General features: G+C 40.7%; 1 protein-coding gene and 1 long non-coding RNA gene across 3 annotated transcripts in view; one reads left to right on the top strand and one right to left on the bottom strand.

The window, feature by feature from the left end:
• LOC133244482 (uncharacterized) overlaps positions 1–7,374 on the top strand; it is a 38,177-nt gene extending 30,803 nt beyond the window's left edge. The window contains exon 3 of the long non-coding RNA XR_009735413.1: positions 6,839–7,374. This is a non-coding gene — a long non-coding RNA (uncharacterized LOC133244482). The remainder of the gene's footprint in view (positions 1–6,838) is intronic.
• Positions 1–21,040, bottom strand: part of ROR1 (receptor tyrosine kinase like orphan receptor 1) — a 467,486-nt gene that overhangs the window by 13,332 nt on the left and 433,114 nt on the right. For both annotated transcript variants that reach the window (XM_061411731.1, XM_061411730.1), the window contains one exon: positions 6,765–6,976. In XM_061411731.1, coding sequence (XP_061267715.1) covers positions 6,765–6,976 — 212 coding nt within the window. The remainder of the gene's footprint in view (positions 1–6,764; positions 6,977–21,040) is intronic.

Here is a 21,040-nt window from a genome sequence, read left to right on the forward strand (position 1 = left end):
GCTGGGAGGGATTGGGGGCAGGAGGAGAAGGGGACGACAGAGCATGAGATGGCTGGATGGCATCACTGACTCGATGGACGTGAGTCTCAGTGAACTCTGGGAGTTGGTGATGGACAGGGAGGCCTGGCGTGCTGCGATTCATGGGGTCGCAAAGAGTTGGACACGACTGAGCGACTGATCTAATCTGATCAGAAGATTATTGTAAAGATTATATTGAGATAATGCAAATAAAGTACTTTAGCTTTTTCATAATATCCATTTATAATACTCATTCTTCCTAGAAGTAAAGCTTCTTCAGACATAGTTTAAAGCTGAGCTCTGAACTGGATGGCCCCCAGTCCTCATACCACCACAGGGTAGAGACTGTCCTGTCCATCCTGAGGGGTTTTATCCAGGGTGTGAACAGGATGTGGGGCAGAGGATTTATGCTCACTGGATGGGCCCAGGAATACCAGAGCTACCTAAAGAGTTATCACTATAATCTTTGCTCTGATCCCCTTGTCCCCAGTTAATGCTGTGGGCTGCTGAATCCTATATCTTCCTCCCCAGCCCGCAGAATCCTATACACAACATTTGGTAGTTGACTAAAAGGTTTGTGACTGTTCATATTCTCGCTGTAGCAAACAATAATAGTAAATTCTAGCTGTCGAGTACCTGTGAGGTGCCAGACACACTTATCTTGAAGTGTCAGAAACATCTCTTTTAGAGAAGATTGGTGGCTACTAGTGGTGGGGGGTGGGTGCAGGGAGGGGAGCTTTTTGGGTGGGAGGGACAAAACAGGTAAAGAGAGTCAAAGGGTACAAACTTCCAGTTATAAAATGTCATAGGGATGTAGAGCATGGTGAATATACTTCATAATACTGTACTGCACATTTGAAAGTTGCTAAGAGAGTAAATTTTAGAAGTTCTCATCATAAGAAAAAAGCTGTTGTAACTATGACAGATGTTAGCTAGGCCTGTTGTGGTGATCATTTTGCACTACTTAAAAATATCGAATCATTATGTTATATACCTGAAACTAATATCATGTGTGCCAATTATACCTCAATAAAAATAAATCTTAAAATCTCTTCTGAGCACTATTTGTATCCTTGTTTTATAAATGAGAAAACAGTGATCTCATGGCCAGTAAATAATGAAGCCGAGATTTATAATCATATCTCTTTGTCTCTAAATCCTTGATCTTTGAAGCATATCATACTACTTCCCAGAAATAAACCAAGAACAAATGTGGCTGGAAAGGTAAGTTTGGCCCAGAGAGTAAGGTAATTTAGGCCCAGAGAGACTCCTGGGTGCTGGGAGAAAGAACTTGATAACTTGAGATTAGGTCCTTCCAGATTGCTGAATCATGATGTCAACTGGGAGCTAAAGCAATGCCAGAGGATGAAATTAGCATGAGAGAAAGAAAGAGGAAAGAGAACTGACAAACGTCAGAGGAGGCGCTCCTTTAGGGAGTCAAAAGAACTGGTGAAGGAAACAGGAGGAGATAGGAGGAGAGCCAAGAGAAAAAGTATTTCAAGATGGTGGCTAAGACGAATGCTCCAGAGAAATTAAGGAGGAAGAAGACTTAGGAAAGGTCATTGGATTAAATTACATCACTAGTGATTCCCCAGAGGCCATGTGAATAGCATGATGAGCTCAGAAGCCTTGGAGACAATGGCTTTAAAGAATGAGTGGAAAAGTTATTGAGGATGTTTTAGCAATAAGTGTAGTGACATTGGATAAGGACAGGGGTTCCCAAGGGTTCCCCCAACCACAGCAGGGCTTTTTAGATGAAAGTATGTTGCTAGCAAAAGGGACTGGTCCAGGGAATATAATCAAGTGTCAGTCCATTCAGTAAAGCCTGAATACTTTGGCTGGAAAAGAAAAGGAGAGAGGAATAGTCTGGAAGTGAAGAAACAGAAATGAGGGTTAGGTGAGAAATAAAACACATGCACTGCAATGTTCACTGCAGCACTGTTTACAATAGCCAAGATACAGAAACAACAGAAATGTCCACTGACAGAGGGATGCAGAAAGAGGATGTGGTGTGTGTGTGTGTGTGTGTGTATACACACACACACACACACACACACACACACACACACACTGGAATACTACTCAGCCATTAAAAAGAATGAAACAATGCCACTTGCATCAACATGGATGGACCTAGAGATTGTCATCTAAATGAAGTAAGTCAGATAGAGAAGAAATATTGTATGACATCCCTTCTATGTGGAATCTAAAAAGAAATGATGCAAATGAATTTATAAAACAGAAAGAGACTCACAGACTTAGAGAATGAATTGCGGTTGCTAGTGGGTGGGTGCGGGGAGAGGGGTAGTTAGGGAGTTTGGGATGTGTACACTGCTATATTTAAAATGGATAACCAACAAGGACCTACTGCACAGCACAGGGAACTCTGCTCAATGTTATGTGGCAGGGCAGATGAGAGGGGAGTTTGAGGAGAATGGATACATGTATATGCATGGCTGAGTCCCTTTGCTGTTCACCTGAAACTGTCCCAATATTATTAATTGGCTATATCCCAATATAAAATAAAAGTTTAAAAACTAAATAAAATAAAATACAGCCACCAGTTTTAGAAAGCTATAGGCAAACTTTATATATAAAGCCCAAATCTTCCTTATAATCAGCCAAGAGCTGCAGGAGTTTGACCCTGTAGCCCTCCCCCTAGTCTTCCTGCTCCTCATTTTCAAACTCCTCCACCCCTTAACCTTTCTGTGGATCTAAATCCCACGTAAGTGGGTCACATAGGGAAAGACAGAACTGGGTTAACCCTGAGCTTGAGGGGGAGGCTCTCCCCTTTCCTAACTCCCCAGGAGGTGAACTCCACAGCGTTCCTCCCCCAGGAGACTACTCTGTGTTTCAGACATGATAGTTGGGGCAGGGTGGCAGGAGCTGGGGGGAGGCAAAGGGAAAGAAGCAGAGAGACGGGAAGTTAGGGTTTCCAGAATTCTTGGAGAAGTTTCATTTTCTGTAGCACTTAAAAAAAAAAAAAAATCCTGCTCAGATTGTAAAATGTGTAATGCAAGATAGAATAACCCTCCTTAGTTTCTGCATCACCAGAGTACTGTCAGAGGATTTTAAAGATGGAAAAGATAGGAGATGAACTTATCCAACAGAAAGGATTGAAATCTTTAGCCCAACAAAATAGGAAAATAAACAAACGGTCCTTTGCATGAACACAGTTGACCTCTTTCTCTGAACAGCTGAGAAAATTGAGACACAGACAGGCAAACTGGCTTCTCAGGGTCACAGGGCAGTTAGTGATGGGGCCGGGGGAGCACCTCTATTTCCTGACTGTTCAAGGCTCAGAGTTAAGATGCCTCTCTGGTCCACTGGCTTCCTTTCCCCACATATCTGAAGGAGACTCATGCCTCATCAAATTTTTAACTTCCAACTTTCCCGGCCACCTCTGTGGGGACTCAAGCCAGGTCCCATCGCCAGTCTGTCTGGGCTGCCTATTGTCTCCTCTGTGGGTATGGATTTCTAATCTCCCAGAGAAGCCTCTTCTTAATACAAACACTCAGTGTGGGGGAGTGGGGGCAGGGGTGGGTAAAATCAGCTCAGCAAGTGGAGAGAGTGGAAAGAGATAGTTTAAAACCTGAAGGGCACATTCATGTGGATAAATAAGTATGAGGCCAGGGCCGACCAGCTTCCATCCTTCATTCTTTTCTCGTCCCAGCCTTCAAATCTCCTTTTGATTTTATTCTGGTAGGGTGTTTGTTTTCAGGACTCTTTTCCCCCCTCTTTCTTATGCGTGTCCCTTCTTTTTAGATTTTATAGGTACATGTAATATTTATGTGTCGGTGACCTTTCAAACCAGTTTTAGAGATCAACTGTTTACATTTAGGAATTTTCTTTAAGGTCGACAAAGTCCTTTGTGCTTTTTCCAGGAAAGGCACTCAGTAAGAACCAAAACAAACAGCTGAATAAGTCAAATTTGATTGGAGCCAAATCTCTTAGGAGAGAAAGAAAGAAAAAAAACCTTAGCATTTGTTTTTGTTGTTCCCTCTCCCTCCTCAACCCAGTCACATATGCTCGAGACATTCCTTCTTCCAGTCTGATTCAGAATTGCTGGTGAGCTGTTTAAGGCGAAACTCTACGCCTTGTGTTGGAAAAATCTTGACACTGGGAGATTTTGCAAGGCATGCTGAGGAAATGGTCCAGAAATGATGAAAACAATGTTTTGCTTTACCAAGTCTCAGGAAAAAATGTATCCCAGCGTATGTTACATTTGTCTCCATGACCATGGAGGATGGAGGACTGTTATTTCTTTGGCCAAATTTCACATGTCCCTGGCAGGACTGGGGCTGTATAACTCAGGCTTACAACTGTTACCCAGGCCTCTCGGGAGGTCATTCACAAGCCAGGTGATCCCTGTGGTTAGCATTCAGCGCAAACTGACAAATGGAGTTGCATTTAGTTGTTCGTCTGGCCGCCTACTCCCCCTTCACAGCACGATTTCTTCAGTTAAAAAGAAGAAATCATAGTGTCAGGCAAATTCAAGGGCTTTACCTAGAGCTGAAAAATCCTCTGCTGCTGCTGCTGCTAAGTTGCATCAGTCGTGTCCGACTCTGTGTGACCCCATAGACTGCAGCCCACCAGGCTCTGCCGTCCCTGGGATTCTCCAGGCAAGAACACTGGAGTGGGTTGCCATTTTCTTCTCCAATGCGAAAAATACTCTAGTCATATTTTATCTCTTCCAGTTACTAGCTCTTTGACCTTCTGTAAGTTACTTAACTCATCTGCAGTCTCAGTTACCCTGGTTGTACAGTAGTGATTATAATACCCCCCTTATGTGATGGGTGTGAGGATTAAATGAGATAATGAATGTAAAAGTTCCTAGAATAGTTTCTGAAAATTTGTATCGCTGAATGTATATTTGCTTTCTCTGTGACACCACAAGCTTTCTGAGATCTTTGTCTGAAAGATGATATAAATCCCAAACATCATGCATGTTGGACATGTTGCGCTGCAAAAGAAACCTCCGATAACAATGGAATTAAGCTGCAGACTGAGGCTGACCTACAAAACTGATGATTTCTCCAAATGGAAATGACTCTTTCTATGACTCCTGCCATAGCAACAAGGAGCCCACCTCCCCAGGATGGTGGCTGCTGCTCAGTGACTACTGGAACCAAACTGATCTGGGCCTCACTTTCACCCAGAGTTCTGGTGTTTGTAAGGATTCTCAGCATTTCATAACAGAAATGACAGGGAAAGATTCTTATAGAACAAAGACTGTTGCATTACAAGTTTGAAGTCATGGGATATGTAAAAGGTCAACTAGGTATGCCTACATGAATGTGCACTAATATTAACCCTTCTATTTTCTTCTATTAATTGTAAGGATTAAGGGTGCTATGATGTAACACATTACAATATATGTAAATTGGCCAAAAGCAGCTAGGATATCAAGAGTTAAACCTCCGCCCACCCCCGACCCATTCCCCAGCCCACTGAGTGAACTCTGTGGTCTCCAGGGTCTGTGGGTTTTTTTCTGGTAAAAATTCACACTTAAGAGAACAGTGGTTTTGTTTGGGACAGAATGCTTAATGATGAATTTTTTAGCATTTAAGAAACCCCATAACCCTACCAACAAGTATGACTCTGCAATAGAAAAATATTTTAAGTCTTTTAAAATTAAAAACAAATATCCAACAGCAAAGCAAAGTAAGATCAAATGAGAGCTATGTGTCAGGCCCAATTATGCTACTTATTGGGTGAAAGGATTGATTTGAGTGTGAAGGCATTTTTTTTCTCTAAAACTGTATAAAAAAATGATGCATCTTCTCTTTATGAGAGTCAAAAGAATAATATAGTCTCTAACCCACAGAGAAGATAAATATTTGCTGAATGAATGTTCCTATGGAGTGGGAACATGAAGAAAAAGCAGGCTTCTGTGGATGCAAGAATCCTAAATTATTTAAATGAAATCTCTTTCCCGAGAGGCCTGAGATTGAGGTGCTAGTTTTCCGGAGAGAAAGCCTCTGTTGTATTTCAGCCCCAAGATGTGATGTGTGTTCCATTTAAGGGAAGGGCCAGTGACCCTGGTTTCCTTGCCAGGACCTTGAGCAACCCAAACGTTGAAAGATGTGGAGGAAAAACTAAAAGGAAGTGGATTGATTTAGCATGAGAGAGGAGACAGCTAAGGGCTATCATAAAACAGCATTCAAAGACTGTAGGAAGGACAAAACTTCTCTTAAAATATATGGAAACCAAAGAGAAGGGGATTTAGGTTAGGCACGAAATAGATTTTTAAACTGTGGTAAAAAACGTGTAACACAACTGACCATTTGAGTGTGCAGTACAGTAGTGTTAACACATGCACATTGTTGTGCAAATAAAAGGGTTTTTTGACAATAAAGTTAGTAAACAGTGTTCGATTTCTCTGTCTGTTCAGCTCTTTTCAGTTTAATTGGAAGAATATGGGATTTCCTTTTTGAAAATTTAGAAAAATAGCTCACACTCTGAGTCCTGCAGGGCTGGTAGAGATGATCTCATAAGTGTTCCTTCCATTGCAAACTCTATGCAAGGCAGGGAGGTGATCATCCAGCCCCAAAGTGGTCACACTGATGAAAGTATGCTCGAGCTGCCTGGGACAGTTAGAGATGCATGCTTATGCTGACAATGCACGCTAGTACTAATACAACTTCTGATTCTATATCATTTGATTTCTAAGCTCGGGAGGGTGGTATGTTTTGCTTTAACTTGAAGTCTATAGAATAAGTGCAGCTCAGGACTGCTAGTTTTACCTTGGGTTTATACGCGTTCAACATTGACATCTCTACATTTTGACCTCTGACGTGTTTTGGTTGCCTCTGAACAGGTGGTGACGACGACTTCTGGTTATTGCGACAGACACAAATGAAGAAGAAGAGCAAAGCAATGGCCAGGGGGATGGCAACACTAGGCACCAGTATGTACAGGATTTCCATTTTATTCTTCTCCTTGGAATCCTTTGAATCTGGGTGTAGAAATGGAAAAGAGCAAAAGTTATAGTAGTTCAAATAACATAGATAATATTACATAGCAGAGCTTTAAAATGATCTCCTATTCTTCAATACACACAAACCTTCCGTGAGACAAAAGAACCCTTGCTTATTACAATTTGTTTCTATCAAACCTTCAATGTAATTTATTAAAGTTGAAAAGTTTAGAGTTCAAATGTTTAAAAATTGCAGAAGGACATTACGAAGACTTCGCATGTGTGTGGGTCACCTCTGTTTAGCAGCAGACCTGCATTTCTCCAACACCTTAAAAGTTAAACGCCACGTGGGTGGACTGTATACATCCAGGAGTGTTAATGTGGACTGCAGAGGTCTTCTTCCATTGGCCGCTAGCCCACATCAACCACATGTAGCATTCCAGGAATCGTGCCCTTGTCTTGGCTGGCGTGGACACACAGGGCCAGTCCTGTATCTTCCAGAATCAACATCACCAAAGAATACTGGCCCCAGGGACCACAAAGCCCCTGGCCTGAGAATATGAGGACCAGAAGTCAGGGCTAGCTCCATCTCTGCTGAGCTGTGTGACCCCGAACAAATCATTCACCTCTCTGGGTCTCGCTTTTTCTCATCCACAGAAGTGAAGTATCTGTCTGTTTTGGATGGTGTCTACAATTCCCTCTCGCACAGCATCACTGTATAACTTGACACTGTTTTGAAAGCCAAGAATTCTTCTTAAAGAGTTTCATATGAACTCAATAATTATGAGTGGTAACCCTTTGAAGTATATTTTTGAAATCTGATACATCCACTGTTAGCATTGCTTGGAAAATAATGTAATATAAAAGAATATATATAAAATAATATGTACAGAAGGACACAAGGACACATATTTTTCTTTTTTTGGTTTGAGTCTGGCCGTTAAACTCAATGCCCTGAGTTTATGCTAAAATTAATGAATGACCTGACTGGTAGGACAAATGCAAGCATTATGAGACAGTAATTAGAGGGGCTGCATAATGATGCACCCTGATCACCAACACGTCATCAGCTGTATAGCTTTAAGAAAATCCAAAGTGTGAAAAGTCAGACTGACATAAAATTGAGAGTTGATTATTTACTTAAAAGAATCAACCATGCATCCATTCCCTCATCTTCCCATTTGCTCAGTTAGTCAATAAACAAAAGTTACTACTGGCAAGCACTCCACTAGGTACTGGGAAAATAAAATGAAATATAACATGTGCTTTGCTCTTAAGGAGTTCATGATCTGGTAAGGAAAACAGAGACAAGATAATTACAATATGCTATTGGAAATGCTACAAGGGAAATATGGATAGAGGGGTGGAGAGACCATAAAATCCCTTTAAATAGTAAGCTTCCTCAATACATGTAAGTGAGAATATACTATACATAGCTTTTACTTGCACACTTTCTTTGGGAACCTGCAGTTCAGTGAGATATGGCAGTAATTAGTCACACTTTCCATAGAAACAGATTCAACATGAGAAGTTAGAAAGGGGCCCTAAAGCCTGTCATCTGTGTGTTAACCCTCAGGGGAGCTGGCAGAAGGGTGAAATCTGTTTACTGAATATAATAAAAGTTATAGTTTTAATATTTATTGAGTGTTTTCTATCAGCAGAAAATCATGTTAGCTGTTATTATTAATATGGGCCAAGTATTGTTCCAAGCACTTTTCATAACTCATTCATTTTATCCTCACCACCAACCCCATGGGATAGGCACCATCCTCATCCTTGCTTTTACAGATGAGGAAGCTGAGGGGCAGGGTGGTTAATTTACTTGCCCAAGGACATGTAGCCAGTAGTTCAACAGCTCGGATTCCTCTCCAGTTGGTCTTGCTTCACACCTCCTGCTCCAGTACTACACTAGACTGCCAGTCCTTTGAGAGTGGCTGTTGTTTTGCACCTATTTTCCTGGGGTAGGTTTTCTCTTGTTTCATGGAAGTAGGAAGGAAGGAGGCCTGAAAGGTGGGGAATAACACTGAAGCTTTGCCAGGTATGATGCTTTTGAACTCTCCACTTGTACACTGTGGCAGGTGAGCATAAACCCAGGCATCTCTGAAGGTTGTTCTAATCATACTAGTCGTTGGGAACTGGGTTTTGGACGTTGTAGTGACGCCTATGTCTGCATGTCTGCGGGTGGGTGGACAGACTGAGGGAAAGGGATGGCTATATCTCTTTATCTATCTATCCATCCACTTTACACAACAAAGGAGATTATGTTTTAGAGTGAGAAATCTCTGAAGATGGACTTTTTCATTATCTGTGTAACCTTGAGTAGGCACGTGGCTTCTCTGAGCAAACTCATCTGCAAAATAGGTATATTTCAGAAAACTGTTATAAACCACAAGTGAAGAAACATGGAAAGTATCTATTCTAGTACCTGTTACAGCTCAATCACACAATGTTTACCCTCCACCTTTAGAGTAGGAAGATTCAGGGAATAAAAGCTTTGGGCTGGAAATTCTAAATAACAGTAAGCCAGAAACCTCTCTCTAACCTCAATTATTCAAGGGGGATAATAAAACCTGCTCTGCCAACCTTGTTTAGTTCATATGAGAGAGGATAGTCAGCAAAGAGTCTGGGAAAACTGAAAACTGCTGAGTAGTTATTCAATGCTGTTATTATTATTATTTGGAGAAGGAAATGGCAACCCACTCCTGTATTCTTGCCTGGAAAATCCCATGGACAGAGGAGCCTGGTGAGCTACAGTCCATGGAGTCGCAAGGAGTTGGACATGACTTGAGTGACTAACACTTTTATTATTATTGCTAATTTTTTTGGAGTATAATTTGCCTTATAATTTTTTGTTAATTTCTGCTGTAAAGCAATGGAACAGGATAGAAAGTCCAGAGATAAACCATTGCATCTATGATTGTTATTAACATTATAAAACACTTTCAAGTTTCTCAGGCCCCTAGGGGGGGAAGTGCCTCTTGTTATTCTTGGATTTTCAGTGAAATCATTTTGAGGGTAAGATTACAAAAGGAATGAGGTTAATTTAGCACGAATGTAAAGCTAGTCATTTTTCTGGCCACATTTTTAGCAACAAGAGAAACTAGGGCCCTCACCTGTCTGGCAAACAAAGGAATCTATTCTGTACTCACTCCGTATCAGATTATTCATGGAACGCCTTTGACTGTAAACGGGAGGTCTGGGACAAATCCCCGTGTAGGTCTGCTGGAGAACAAACTTCAAGAAGCTAAATCCTTTAAAAATTGTCAAACTTGGCTCCCTCTGATTACACTGGAGGATATGCAAACGAGGACAGTGTCTTCTTGCCAAGTGAAATAATCAAGCAGAACACTACGCGGTCATGTTGGAAGTGACAGAAAACAAATTCAGGCTCATTGTAAGTCTTACTGACTACACGCTTCCTTTCCCACACGGCTCTCTGCACTTGGCCAGAAGGGGAGTCACCGTCTGGCTCAAAAAACTTCATATAAAAACATTCCACAGAACAACTAACCTTACTCATGGAAAATTAGAAAACTAACATTTGCCCAACTTCTTTCTAATGTCCTAGCATTTTTATTCCTCATTTTAACCCCACACTTTGGATTATCTTGTTTTCTATTTTTTAAGTCTTTCTTGAACTTGTTACACTATTGCTTCTGTTTAATATTTTGGCTTCTTGGCAGACAGGCATGTGGGATCTTAGCTCCTCAACCAGGGGTTGAACCTGAATCCCTCACGTTGGAAGGCAAAGTCCTAACCACTGGACCAACAGGGAAGTCCAGGTTATCTTGATTTCACATACAGGGAAACTGAGGCTGAGAAAGGATACATTTGCCAAAGCTTGAACTGTGGTGTTGGAGAAGACTCTTGAGAGTCCCTTGGACTGCAAGATTAAACCAGTCAATCCTAAAGGAAATCAACCCTGAATATTCATTGGAAGGACTGATGCTGTAGCTGAAGCTCCAATACTTTGGCCACCTGATGCAAAGAGCTGACTCATTAAAAAAGACCCTGATACTGGAAAAGATTGAAGGCAGGAAGAGAAGGGGTCGACAGAGGACAAGATGGTTGGACGGCATCACCAACTCAATGGACATGAGTTTGAACAAGCTCTGGGAGATGATGAAGAACAGGGAGGCCTGGCGTGCTACAGTCCATGGGGTCGCAAAGAGCTGGACACCACTGAGCGACTGAACAACAACACAGGAAGTGGTGGAGTCAGGGTTGGAATGTAAGTCTGTCTGTCTTCCATGCCTCTGTGCTTTTTAAATTATATGACTAATAAAAATTAAAACACTATATGGAATTGTTTTTCATCATTCTTTTTAAGATTCCAAGATTCCTTCTAAGTAAGGACTAATATCTAGTGGGAGTTATACTATTAAAAAGAATCACATAAGAACAATGGACATTATTCTTACTATTTATTTTAAAGGGTAATAGACACCTCGGAGGCACTGCAAAGAAAATTGGCTGAAAATTAGAATGGGGAAGATTTTTTAAAACTTTGGAATAACTGTTTAAAAGTTAAATGCACATATTAGTTACATCAAGTTATATACTTGGGATTTTTGAAACCAACCATTTAGCCTGGACCACATGATTAATTTTCTTTTAAAAATCAACAATTTGGTATCACAGTTCACATCTGACATTCCTATTTTATTTTTACAATGATATTCAATACTTTGATTAGTAATTAAATATAATGGAGAAAATGCTTCTTTCTTCTCTTGGGGCTTACAGCAAGGCAAACACGATTTCTCATTCAAGAGGTACTTTTATGAAGTGAAACATCATCTGGGATATTACTTTGAGTTAAAAAAAGAAAGTACTCAGATCTTAAATCTGGCAAAGGTGGGAAGAAGTCTTACAGAACCTTAGAATTCAAAGGAAATTAAACAAGTTGAATTATGATCTTGTCTGAAAAAATTTAAAAAACCATAGAAAACAAACAGAGGCGCCACCATTTATTATTTGAAAACTACAAAATAAGTGGGCCTGTGGCAGATGGGGGCCTGCACTGGTAATATTTAAGCATGTACCTGGAAATTGAAGCAGGAAAGGTGGCAAATAGGCCTTCAGTTGGCACACTGGGCCCAGCCACTCGCTCTCTCGACTTAATGATAGAAATACTAAGGAGATGATCTATTGCCTTATGTATTCTCAAATGAATTCTTTAAAAGACTCTGAATAGCCCATATACAGTGATTAACATTTTTCTCCTTGGAAAATGTTTTAACCACGTTAAGTTAGGGGCAGTAACTCATTTGTGAGTACTTGAGAAAAACCTTAGTAACTGGAATCCACACAAGTTCACTAAAAGTTTCTTGAAATCTTGGGGCCTACATTTTCTACAAAAGGAAAGAGTTGGGCTAATCTTTTAAATTAAAAAATTTTTCTTAAAAATCATGGTAATAAAAAACATGTAAGAAAATTTACCATCCTAACCATTTGGAAGTGTACATTTCGATAGTGTAAAGTATATTCATACTATTGTACAGATCTCCAGATTTTTCCATTTTGCAAAACTGAAACTCTGTACTCATTGAACAATTCTCCATTTCCCTGTCCCCCCAGACCTTGGCAACCATTATTCTACCTTTTGTTTCTAGGAACTAGACTACTTTAGATATCTCATGTAAGTGGACTCATATGGTATTTGTCTTTCGGTTGGCTTGTTTCACTTGGAATAATGTCCTCAAGGTTTATCCATGTTGTTGCATGTGACAAGACTTTCTTCTTTCTCAAGGCTGAACCATGCTCCATTGTATGTAAGTACCACATTAAAATATTTTTTTTTTTACCCATTCATCTACTGGTTGGCATTGACTTGCTTTCTGCTTTTGATGTATTGTGAATAGTGCTGTGATGAACATGGGTGTGTAAATATCTTTTTGAGATCTTGCTTTCAGTTCTTTTGGATATATACTCAAAGTAGGATTGCTGGATCATATGGTTATTCTATTTTTAACTTTTTGAGGAATATCCATATGCTTTCTATAGTCGCTATTACAATATTTTGCCTTTCTACCTACAATGTAAAATGGTCCTAATTTCTCCACATCTTTGCTAATATTTGCTATATTCTATTTTTTGATAGTGGCCATCTTAATGGATATGAGGCGGAATATCATTGTAGTTTTGATTTGCATTTCTTTAATTATTTTAATTATTAAGTAGAATAGGAAAGACTGGAGATCTCAAGAAAATTAGAAACACCAAGAGAATATTTCATGCAAAGATGGGCTCGATAAAGGACAGAAATGGTATGGACCTAACAGAAGCAGAAGATATTAAGAAGAGCTGGCAAGAATACACAGAAGAACTGTACAAAAAAGATCTTCATGACCCAGATAATCATGATGGTGTGATCACTGACCTAGAGCCAGACATCCTGGAATGTGAAGTCAAGTTGTCTTAGAAAGCATCACTACGAACAAAGCTAGTGGAAGTGATGGAATTCCATTTGAGCTATTTCAAATCCTGAAAGATGATGCTGTGAAAGTGCTGCACTCAATATGCCAGCAAATTTGGAAAACTCAGCAGTGGCCACAGGACTGGAAAAGGTCAGTTTTCATTCCAATCCCAAAGAAAGGCAATGCCAAAGAATGCTCAAACTACCACACAATTGCACTGATCTCACACGCTAGTAAAGGAATGCTCAAAATTCTCCAAGCCAGGCTTCAGCAATACGTGAACCATGAACTTCCTGATGTTCCAGCTGGTTTTAGAAAAGTCAGAGTAACCAGAGATCAAATTGCCAACATCTGTTGGATCATCAGAAAAGCAAGAGAGTTCCAAAACAACATCTGTTTCTGCTTTATTGACTATGCCAAAGCTTTTGACTGTGTGGATCATAATAAACTGTGGAAAATTCTGAAAGAGATGGGAATACCAAACCACCTGACCTGCCTCTTGAGAAACCTATATGCAGGTCAGGAAGCAACAGTTAGAACTGGACATGGAACAACAGACTGGTTCCAAATAGGAAAAGGAGTACGTCAGGGCTGTATATCGTCACCCCGCTTATTTAACTTATATGCAGAGTACATCATGAGAAACGCTGGACTGGAAGAAGCACAAGCTGGAATCAAGATTGCTGGGAGAAATATCAATAACCTTGGATATGCAGATGACACACCACCCTTATGGCAGAAAGTGAAGAGGAACTAAAAAGCCTCTTGATAAAAGTGAAAGAGGAGAGTGAAAAAGTGGGCTTAAAGCTCAACATTCAGAAAATGAAGATCATGGCATCTGGTCCCATCACTTCATGGCAAATAGATGGGGAAACAGTGGAAACAGTGGCTGTCTTTAATTTTTTGGGCTCCAAAATCACTGCAGATGGTGATTGCAGCCATGAAATTAAAAGACGCTTACTCCTTGGAAGGAAAGTTATGACCAACCTAGATAGCATATTCAAAAGCAGAGACATTACTTTGCCAACAGAGGTCCATCTAGTCAAGGCTATGGTTTTTCCTGTGGTCATGTATGGATGTGAGAGTTGGACTGTGAAGAAAGCTGAGTGCCGAAGAATTGATGCTTTTGGACTGTGGTGTTGGAGAAGACTCTTGAGAGTCCCTTGGACTGCAAGGAGATCCAACCAGTCCATTCTGAAGATCAGGCCTGGGTGTTCATTGGAAGGACTGATACTGAAGCTGAAACTCCAATACTTTGGGCACCTCATGTAAAGAGTTGACTCATTGGAAAAGACTCTGAAGCTGAGAGGGATTGTGGGCAGGAGGAGGGGACGACAGAGAATGAGATGGCTGGATGGCATCACTGACTCGATGGACATGAGTTTGAGTAAACTCTGGGAGTTGGTGATGGACAGGGAGGCCTGGTGTGCTGGGATTCATGGGGTTGCAAATAGTCGGACACGACTGAGCGACTGATCTGATCTGATCTGATCTGATGCTCTTTGGATCAAAGGGGGAAAACACCGAATGAAGGATGCAATAAAAGTCTTAAAATTTCAATAAGAGATGACACCAGATGTTCAAAACTAGTTCTGGTATACATACTTGTTCCTTACTAGCTTTTTATTTTCCCCCAATTTAAAGTAGTGGCTCACATTTAAGAAAAAAATGATTAAGAAAAAAAGATTCCAAAATTCAATAGGTTCTATAACATTAAATGTCTTTCATCTTTGATAGGATTATTTTGGAGTGATAGGACAAACATGTCTAAACTTTAGCAGAACATTTGATCAAGTGATTCATGATATCCTTATGGACAAAAGATGGAGGACTATTCAATAATATCAATAGACGGATTTGTTCTTCATCCATGGCTATACTCTAATAGTGTTAATCAGCAAACAACATCAAATTATAGAAGGCTATCCTTGAGAGGACCTGCCTGTTCAATACTGTCATCAACTACTTGATGATGACATGTTTATCAAACTTGAAATGGCCTGAATCTAAGAAAGATAATTAGTTGACTACAGAAATAAAATTTTAAAGGATGATACACAACAGGTTAGAATAATGACCCTCAAACTCACAGTGGAAATTTTATAATATGATAACTTGGAGTTAGGTTAAAGCTCTGCTTAGAGAAGTCCATGATTCAACAGATCTACTAAATAATTTTTGATATAACCAAACTAAAAACAAACAAACAAAAGAAGATTCATAAATTTTAGTGAAGACTTGAAGGCTCAGTTGGATCCAGCAACAGCATGATGAAATTTCTGAAAAAAATTGCTATAGTTGGCACGTATAGCAATGAGACAGCCTTCATTGGCAGTACTGAGTCATCAAGAATTATGGTCCTCTTCTGGTCTGTTCTGGTTTAAAGATGTCAAAAATTGTTTCAACTGTAAGAGTCATGTTTTTTAAGAAGGATTCTGGAGGAGCAAGAAACACTCAGAGAGGAGGATCGGTAAGGAAAGGTGGGAGGAGCTATATGCTCTTTGGATCAAAGGAGAAAAAAAACTGAATGAAGGATGCAATAAAAGTCTCAAAATTCAATAAAAGATGACACCAGATGTTAAAAACCAGTTATAGTATACACACTTGTTCCTTACTAGCTTTTTATTTCCCCCCAATTTAAAGTAGTGGCTCACATTTAAGAGAAAAAAAAAAAAAATCAGGAGATTTCACATACAAGTTTTAGCTTCTGGCATACAAAGGCAGATTTGAACAGGGGGAACCAGCACATAACTTTGGTTAGAGAGATAACCTTGTCTCTGCAGGTGTCTGGCATGTTCAAGCAGAGGTTGTTTGATTTCTATCTTCCTTTAAGATGCTCTGATTTTATAAACGGAGTTGATGTACCTTACTTAGACTCCCACTGAACTTTGGACTCTCTTACAAAGCAACTGATTTAAAGCCAGTGATGAATACTTCCCCTAAGTGTCCGCAGCTCACCAGATCTAGTCTTAGTCATTTTCTATGCAGCTCTATGCTGAGGCTGATCTCTATGCCCAGGATTAATGGGACTCTGGCTTCCAGTTGGGTCCAGCTCTTGGGAGGCACTAGCATGATAAAAAGAACCCCAGGGCAAGAAGAGAGAGTACGGTTGGTGTGTTTATTCCTCTGGCTCCCTTCCTGCTGGGTTGCAGAGGCTTGCCTGCCTGCCTCTACCAAAGGCCACAGCACACGCTGGACAGCCCTCTCTTCCGCCTCGGCTGTACTCTATGGGGAGGGGTAATCGACTCTCCAGGCCTAGAATGGTATTGCTTCACTCCTGTTAGCCCCAGGTCCTGCACCTTATTGGTTTATCCTAATCCTGCCAACACCTTTAAAAACCATATCTTTATAAAATTCTCCTTAGTCTATTTGCTTGTGCTTTTTGTTTCCTGCCAGAATCTTGACTGATGCAAAGCCAGTAACAACAATTGCCATGGTGTTACAGCAGAGTTCTGTCACTCAAAGTTCAAAATGACAAGGAGCACTTCCTATCGGCATGGGGGTGGGCCCAAAGAGTTAAAGGCCTCCAAAGCTTATTGCTAGAGTAGCTGACACACTAGGGAAGTGACTCAATATATACTGGAGACAATAAAATTAAAAAAAAAATCCTTTTAGAGAAAATTATTTTATGTTGACACATGTTTGTGAAACACGACTCAGTTATAAGTTTTTGGTAACGATTGTTCTTTACTTTGCTGAAAATAGACAAAGACTGGAGACCAAAGTACATCTTGAAAATCTCTGGAGCACAAAAATAACTCTTCCGGAAAACTTCAAACTATACAAAGCAGTGCTCTATTCCTTCCTCTGCTCCCCCTCCCCAACATCCAATCCACAGTAATGTTCAATTTTGGTTTGAAGAAATGGCTGAAAGACAAATTGCCTTACAACAGGTCTTCTATGAAATATGGGAGAAGGCTGCTGACAGAGTGAGTTAAAAACTGCAGTGTTCGCAATCTGGAAAACATCTGCCTTGCCCCAAACTGTAAACCACCACGTTGGAGAAAATGGTTTGTGACAAAGCAGAACCCAGGGTGGGTGTTTGTAAGGTGATGGGACAAGTCAGGGCTATTCAGGCACAGAATTGGGCAACGTGCCCTTTGGCAAACCGGTGCAAGCCAAGGACTTAAAAGGAAATACAAAAGCAACAGGCCAGGTATGAAAACTCCATATGGAGCCAAATGGCTCACTACTTTTCTTATCAATGGGTACTCTTTGGTGAAGCTGGTTTAAGAGTAAAAACAATACCACTGTTTGGAAGCTCTGGTTCTTTGGTGGATGAAGAAACCTTTATTTAGCAGTGATTCAAACACACCGGCCTGGATAGTAGAAGAATCAAGACTCATCTAGGTGGAAATAAAGGGCTGTTGCTGTTACTGTTGTTAAGTTGCTTCAGTCATGTCCAACTCTGTGTGACCCCATAGACGGCTGCCCACCAGGCTTCCCTGTCCCTGAGATTCTCCAGGCAAGAATACTGGAGTAGGTTGCCATTTCCTTCTCCAAATAAAGGGCTAAGGTTTGAACATGAAAATGTGAATGTAATCAAGGTTCTGCCTCCTCACTACCGTTCAAAAAAAGAAACAAATAGGAGATCTGAATTAGTTGAGAAGACAGAAAATATGGACCAAGGGAAATGGTCAGATCAATGCAAAAGGAGCTCCCAGAGAAATAGACCTTTTTCACAGTTTCCCTCTCAGAGCTGCACAAAACAGCAATGATAAGGGCTACAGTGAAACTGTGAGTTGGGAGGTGTGCCTAGGTGCCAGTTGGAAAGAACATAGGCAAATGTTTCTTTTTCGACTTCGTTTCCACCCAGTCCACAGTATTTGGCTTGGAAGGTGGCCACAGGGACTAGAGGTGAAAACGTAGCAAATGAAGGTTTGCAGGCAGGATCTCAGGGAAGATGGCCAACTCTGAGGACTGGGAACCCAGGGCTGCCAGGAAGGGAGGAGACTTAGGACTTAACGGGAAAAGGGCAAACGATGTGAGGCCTGGGTGGAGCTGCCAGGGGAACTAGTCCCTATCAGGCTGAGGCTAAGAACACCCTGAACACCCTGGTCTCAGAGTAGATGTCTTATGGCTGGGGGCTCCATTCCTGCATCTGCGCAGCTTCAAGTAAGAAAATCAAAGACGTAGAGACAGACTTCCCTGGTAACTTGGTGGATAAGAATCCACCTGCCAATGCAGGGGCTATGGGTTAGATCCCTAGTCCGGGAAGATTTCACATGCCATAGAGCAACTAAGTCCGTGTGCCACAACTACGGAAGCCCGTATATCTAGAGCCTGTGCTCAGCAACAAGAGAAGCCAGTGCAATGAGAAGCCCGTGTCCCACGATTAGAGAGTAGCCCCCAGCTCACCACAATTAGAGAAAAGCCCGCACATTAACAAAGATCCAGCATGGACAAAAATAAATAAACAAACAAACAAAGATTAAGAAAAAAGATGACCTAGAGAGCTCATAAGGATCAAAGGGGAAAGGAAAACGATAAAGGAATGTTTATTCTTCTGAATACGATAGAATTTGTTCTTTAAGTATCTGTAGTGTGGTGGACACAGGCTGGACCTTGAATCCTGCGGACCCAATCTTATCTTTAGTAAAAACAACATTGTCTCAGCTTTTCCATCAGTAAAATGGAGGTGATACCTTTAGCCTGTGGTTATTATGAGGGTTAACTCCACACATTTTATTAAGCATCAGCTAAGTCATAGGCCAGATGCTATTGTAAAGAACTTCACACAGTGTTCAACCAATAGCAAATATTAGCACACACAGAAAAGCACATTACAGCACACAGGAACACGGGGAACTATAGTGTTTAAAGTGATTTGTATTTTCCCCCTCTGATTCTTCTACTAGATTGTAAGCTACAGGAGGGCACAGCTTGTTCATAAAATCTAAAGCATAGTAGAAGTTCAACATATATACATTGGTTTCAGTAAGTGAATGAATAAATAATAACTGTTCTAATTGCTGGATATCTGGGATAGGAAAGAAAAGACAGGGAAGATAAGAGCTCAAGTCTGGCGCAAACTTCTTTTGTTCTTTCCTCTTCTCCAGGCGCTGCCTGGGCTCATGCACACAGCCCTAGCTAAGCCAATTCCCAGAATTCACAACAGACATATTTGGTTGTGTTTAATTTTATGTTCTGTCTTAGAGTAAAAGTTCACAGATAAAACGATCTGGGGCACACTGTTCTCAAATGCCTTTATTCTAGAAACTATAACAAATGCTCACATTCTGCATTTAATTAGGTCTATACTTCTTTCAGCCTTACTTAGTTGAAATGAAAACAAAAGATATCAGTAGGAAAATGAGAAACCCCATGGAGATTTTGCAACCTCTTTAACTTTGACTTAACTAAAGAATGCAGGAACATTCCCGTGAGATTCCATCCCCTTGGAGAGGAAGGAGGAAAAGGACTCATTGCAAATATGCCCCACAAGCTTACACCTCATTACAAGATACAAAGTTATTCTCCATATCTCTATCACCAATCTATCAATCCATCTATCTACCCACCTACCTATTTATATACACAGACACACACATACATAAATCATAGAATTTACAAGACAGGCTATAGCTTTGAATCCTGGGTCCACTTCTTATTAATCGTGTGGCCTTGGACAAGTTATTTAACTTCTCTAAGTCTCATTTTTCTCTTCCTGGCTAAAATAAAATGCAACTCATACAGTTATAGAGCTACTATACATGAGATAATGCTTTAAAAAGAAAAACTCTTCACATAGTGGTTCTTTGTAAGCAATCAATACATGGTAACTGCTGTTTAATATTGTTATTCTATAGTTTAAGTTATATAATTTATACAGTATATACAATATACTATATTCTAGAGTCTAAATTGTGTAATTCTAATTCAGTCTCAGAGTTTCCCAAACCTGGCACTACTGGCGTTTTGGGCTGGATAATTCTTTGTGTGAGCTCTTCTGTGCATTCTGGGGTGTTCAGCAGAATCCCTGGCCTCTGCACGAGAGAAGCTAGTAGCATTCCCCCAGGCTTCCCTAGTGACTCAATGTCAAAGAAAGAATCTGCCTGCCAAAGCAGGAGGCACAGGTTCAATCCCTGGGTCAGGAAGATCCCCTGGAGAAGGAAAGGGCAACCCACTCCAGTATTCTCGCCTGGGAAATCCCATGGACAGAGGAGCCTGTTGGTGACATACAGTCCGTGGGGTCACAAAGAGTCAGACACAATTTAGTGACTGAACAGCAACAATAAAGCTTTCCCCAACCCCACTCAGTTGTGATGACCAAAATATCTCCAGATATTGCTAAATGTTCTCTGGAAGGCAAAACTTCCCCTGTTTGAGAACCACTGGTATAGAACAAAGAGTGAGTGGCCCCAGAGACAGGAGACCTGGTTTCTATTAACTCATTTATGTTCTTGGGTAAGTCCTACCACTTCCCTAGACCTTGGCTGTCTCATATGTTAAAATAGGGCAGGAAATTCCTACTTTATCTTTCATGATTTTTCTAAGGATGAAATGAGAAAAAAAGCAAATGCTCTAAAGAAATGTTATAAAAGTAGGATTCTGTATGATTACTTTGTTAGAGGTGGGCTATTGAGGGGCAATTACAAGAAGACTCATCTTAGAACAACAGCTGATGCCGACCTACTCTCTTCTGTAATTCATACCCTAGGGAGCCGCTAGCCTCTCAGCAGCT

Source organism: Bos javanicus, chromosome 3, assembly GCF_032452875.1.
Source record: "Bos javanicus breed banteng chromosome 3, ARS-OSU_banteng_1.0, whole genome shotgun sequence".
Lineage (NCBI taxonomy): Eukaryota > Metazoa > Chordata > Mammalia > Artiodactyla > Bovidae > Bos > Bos javanicus.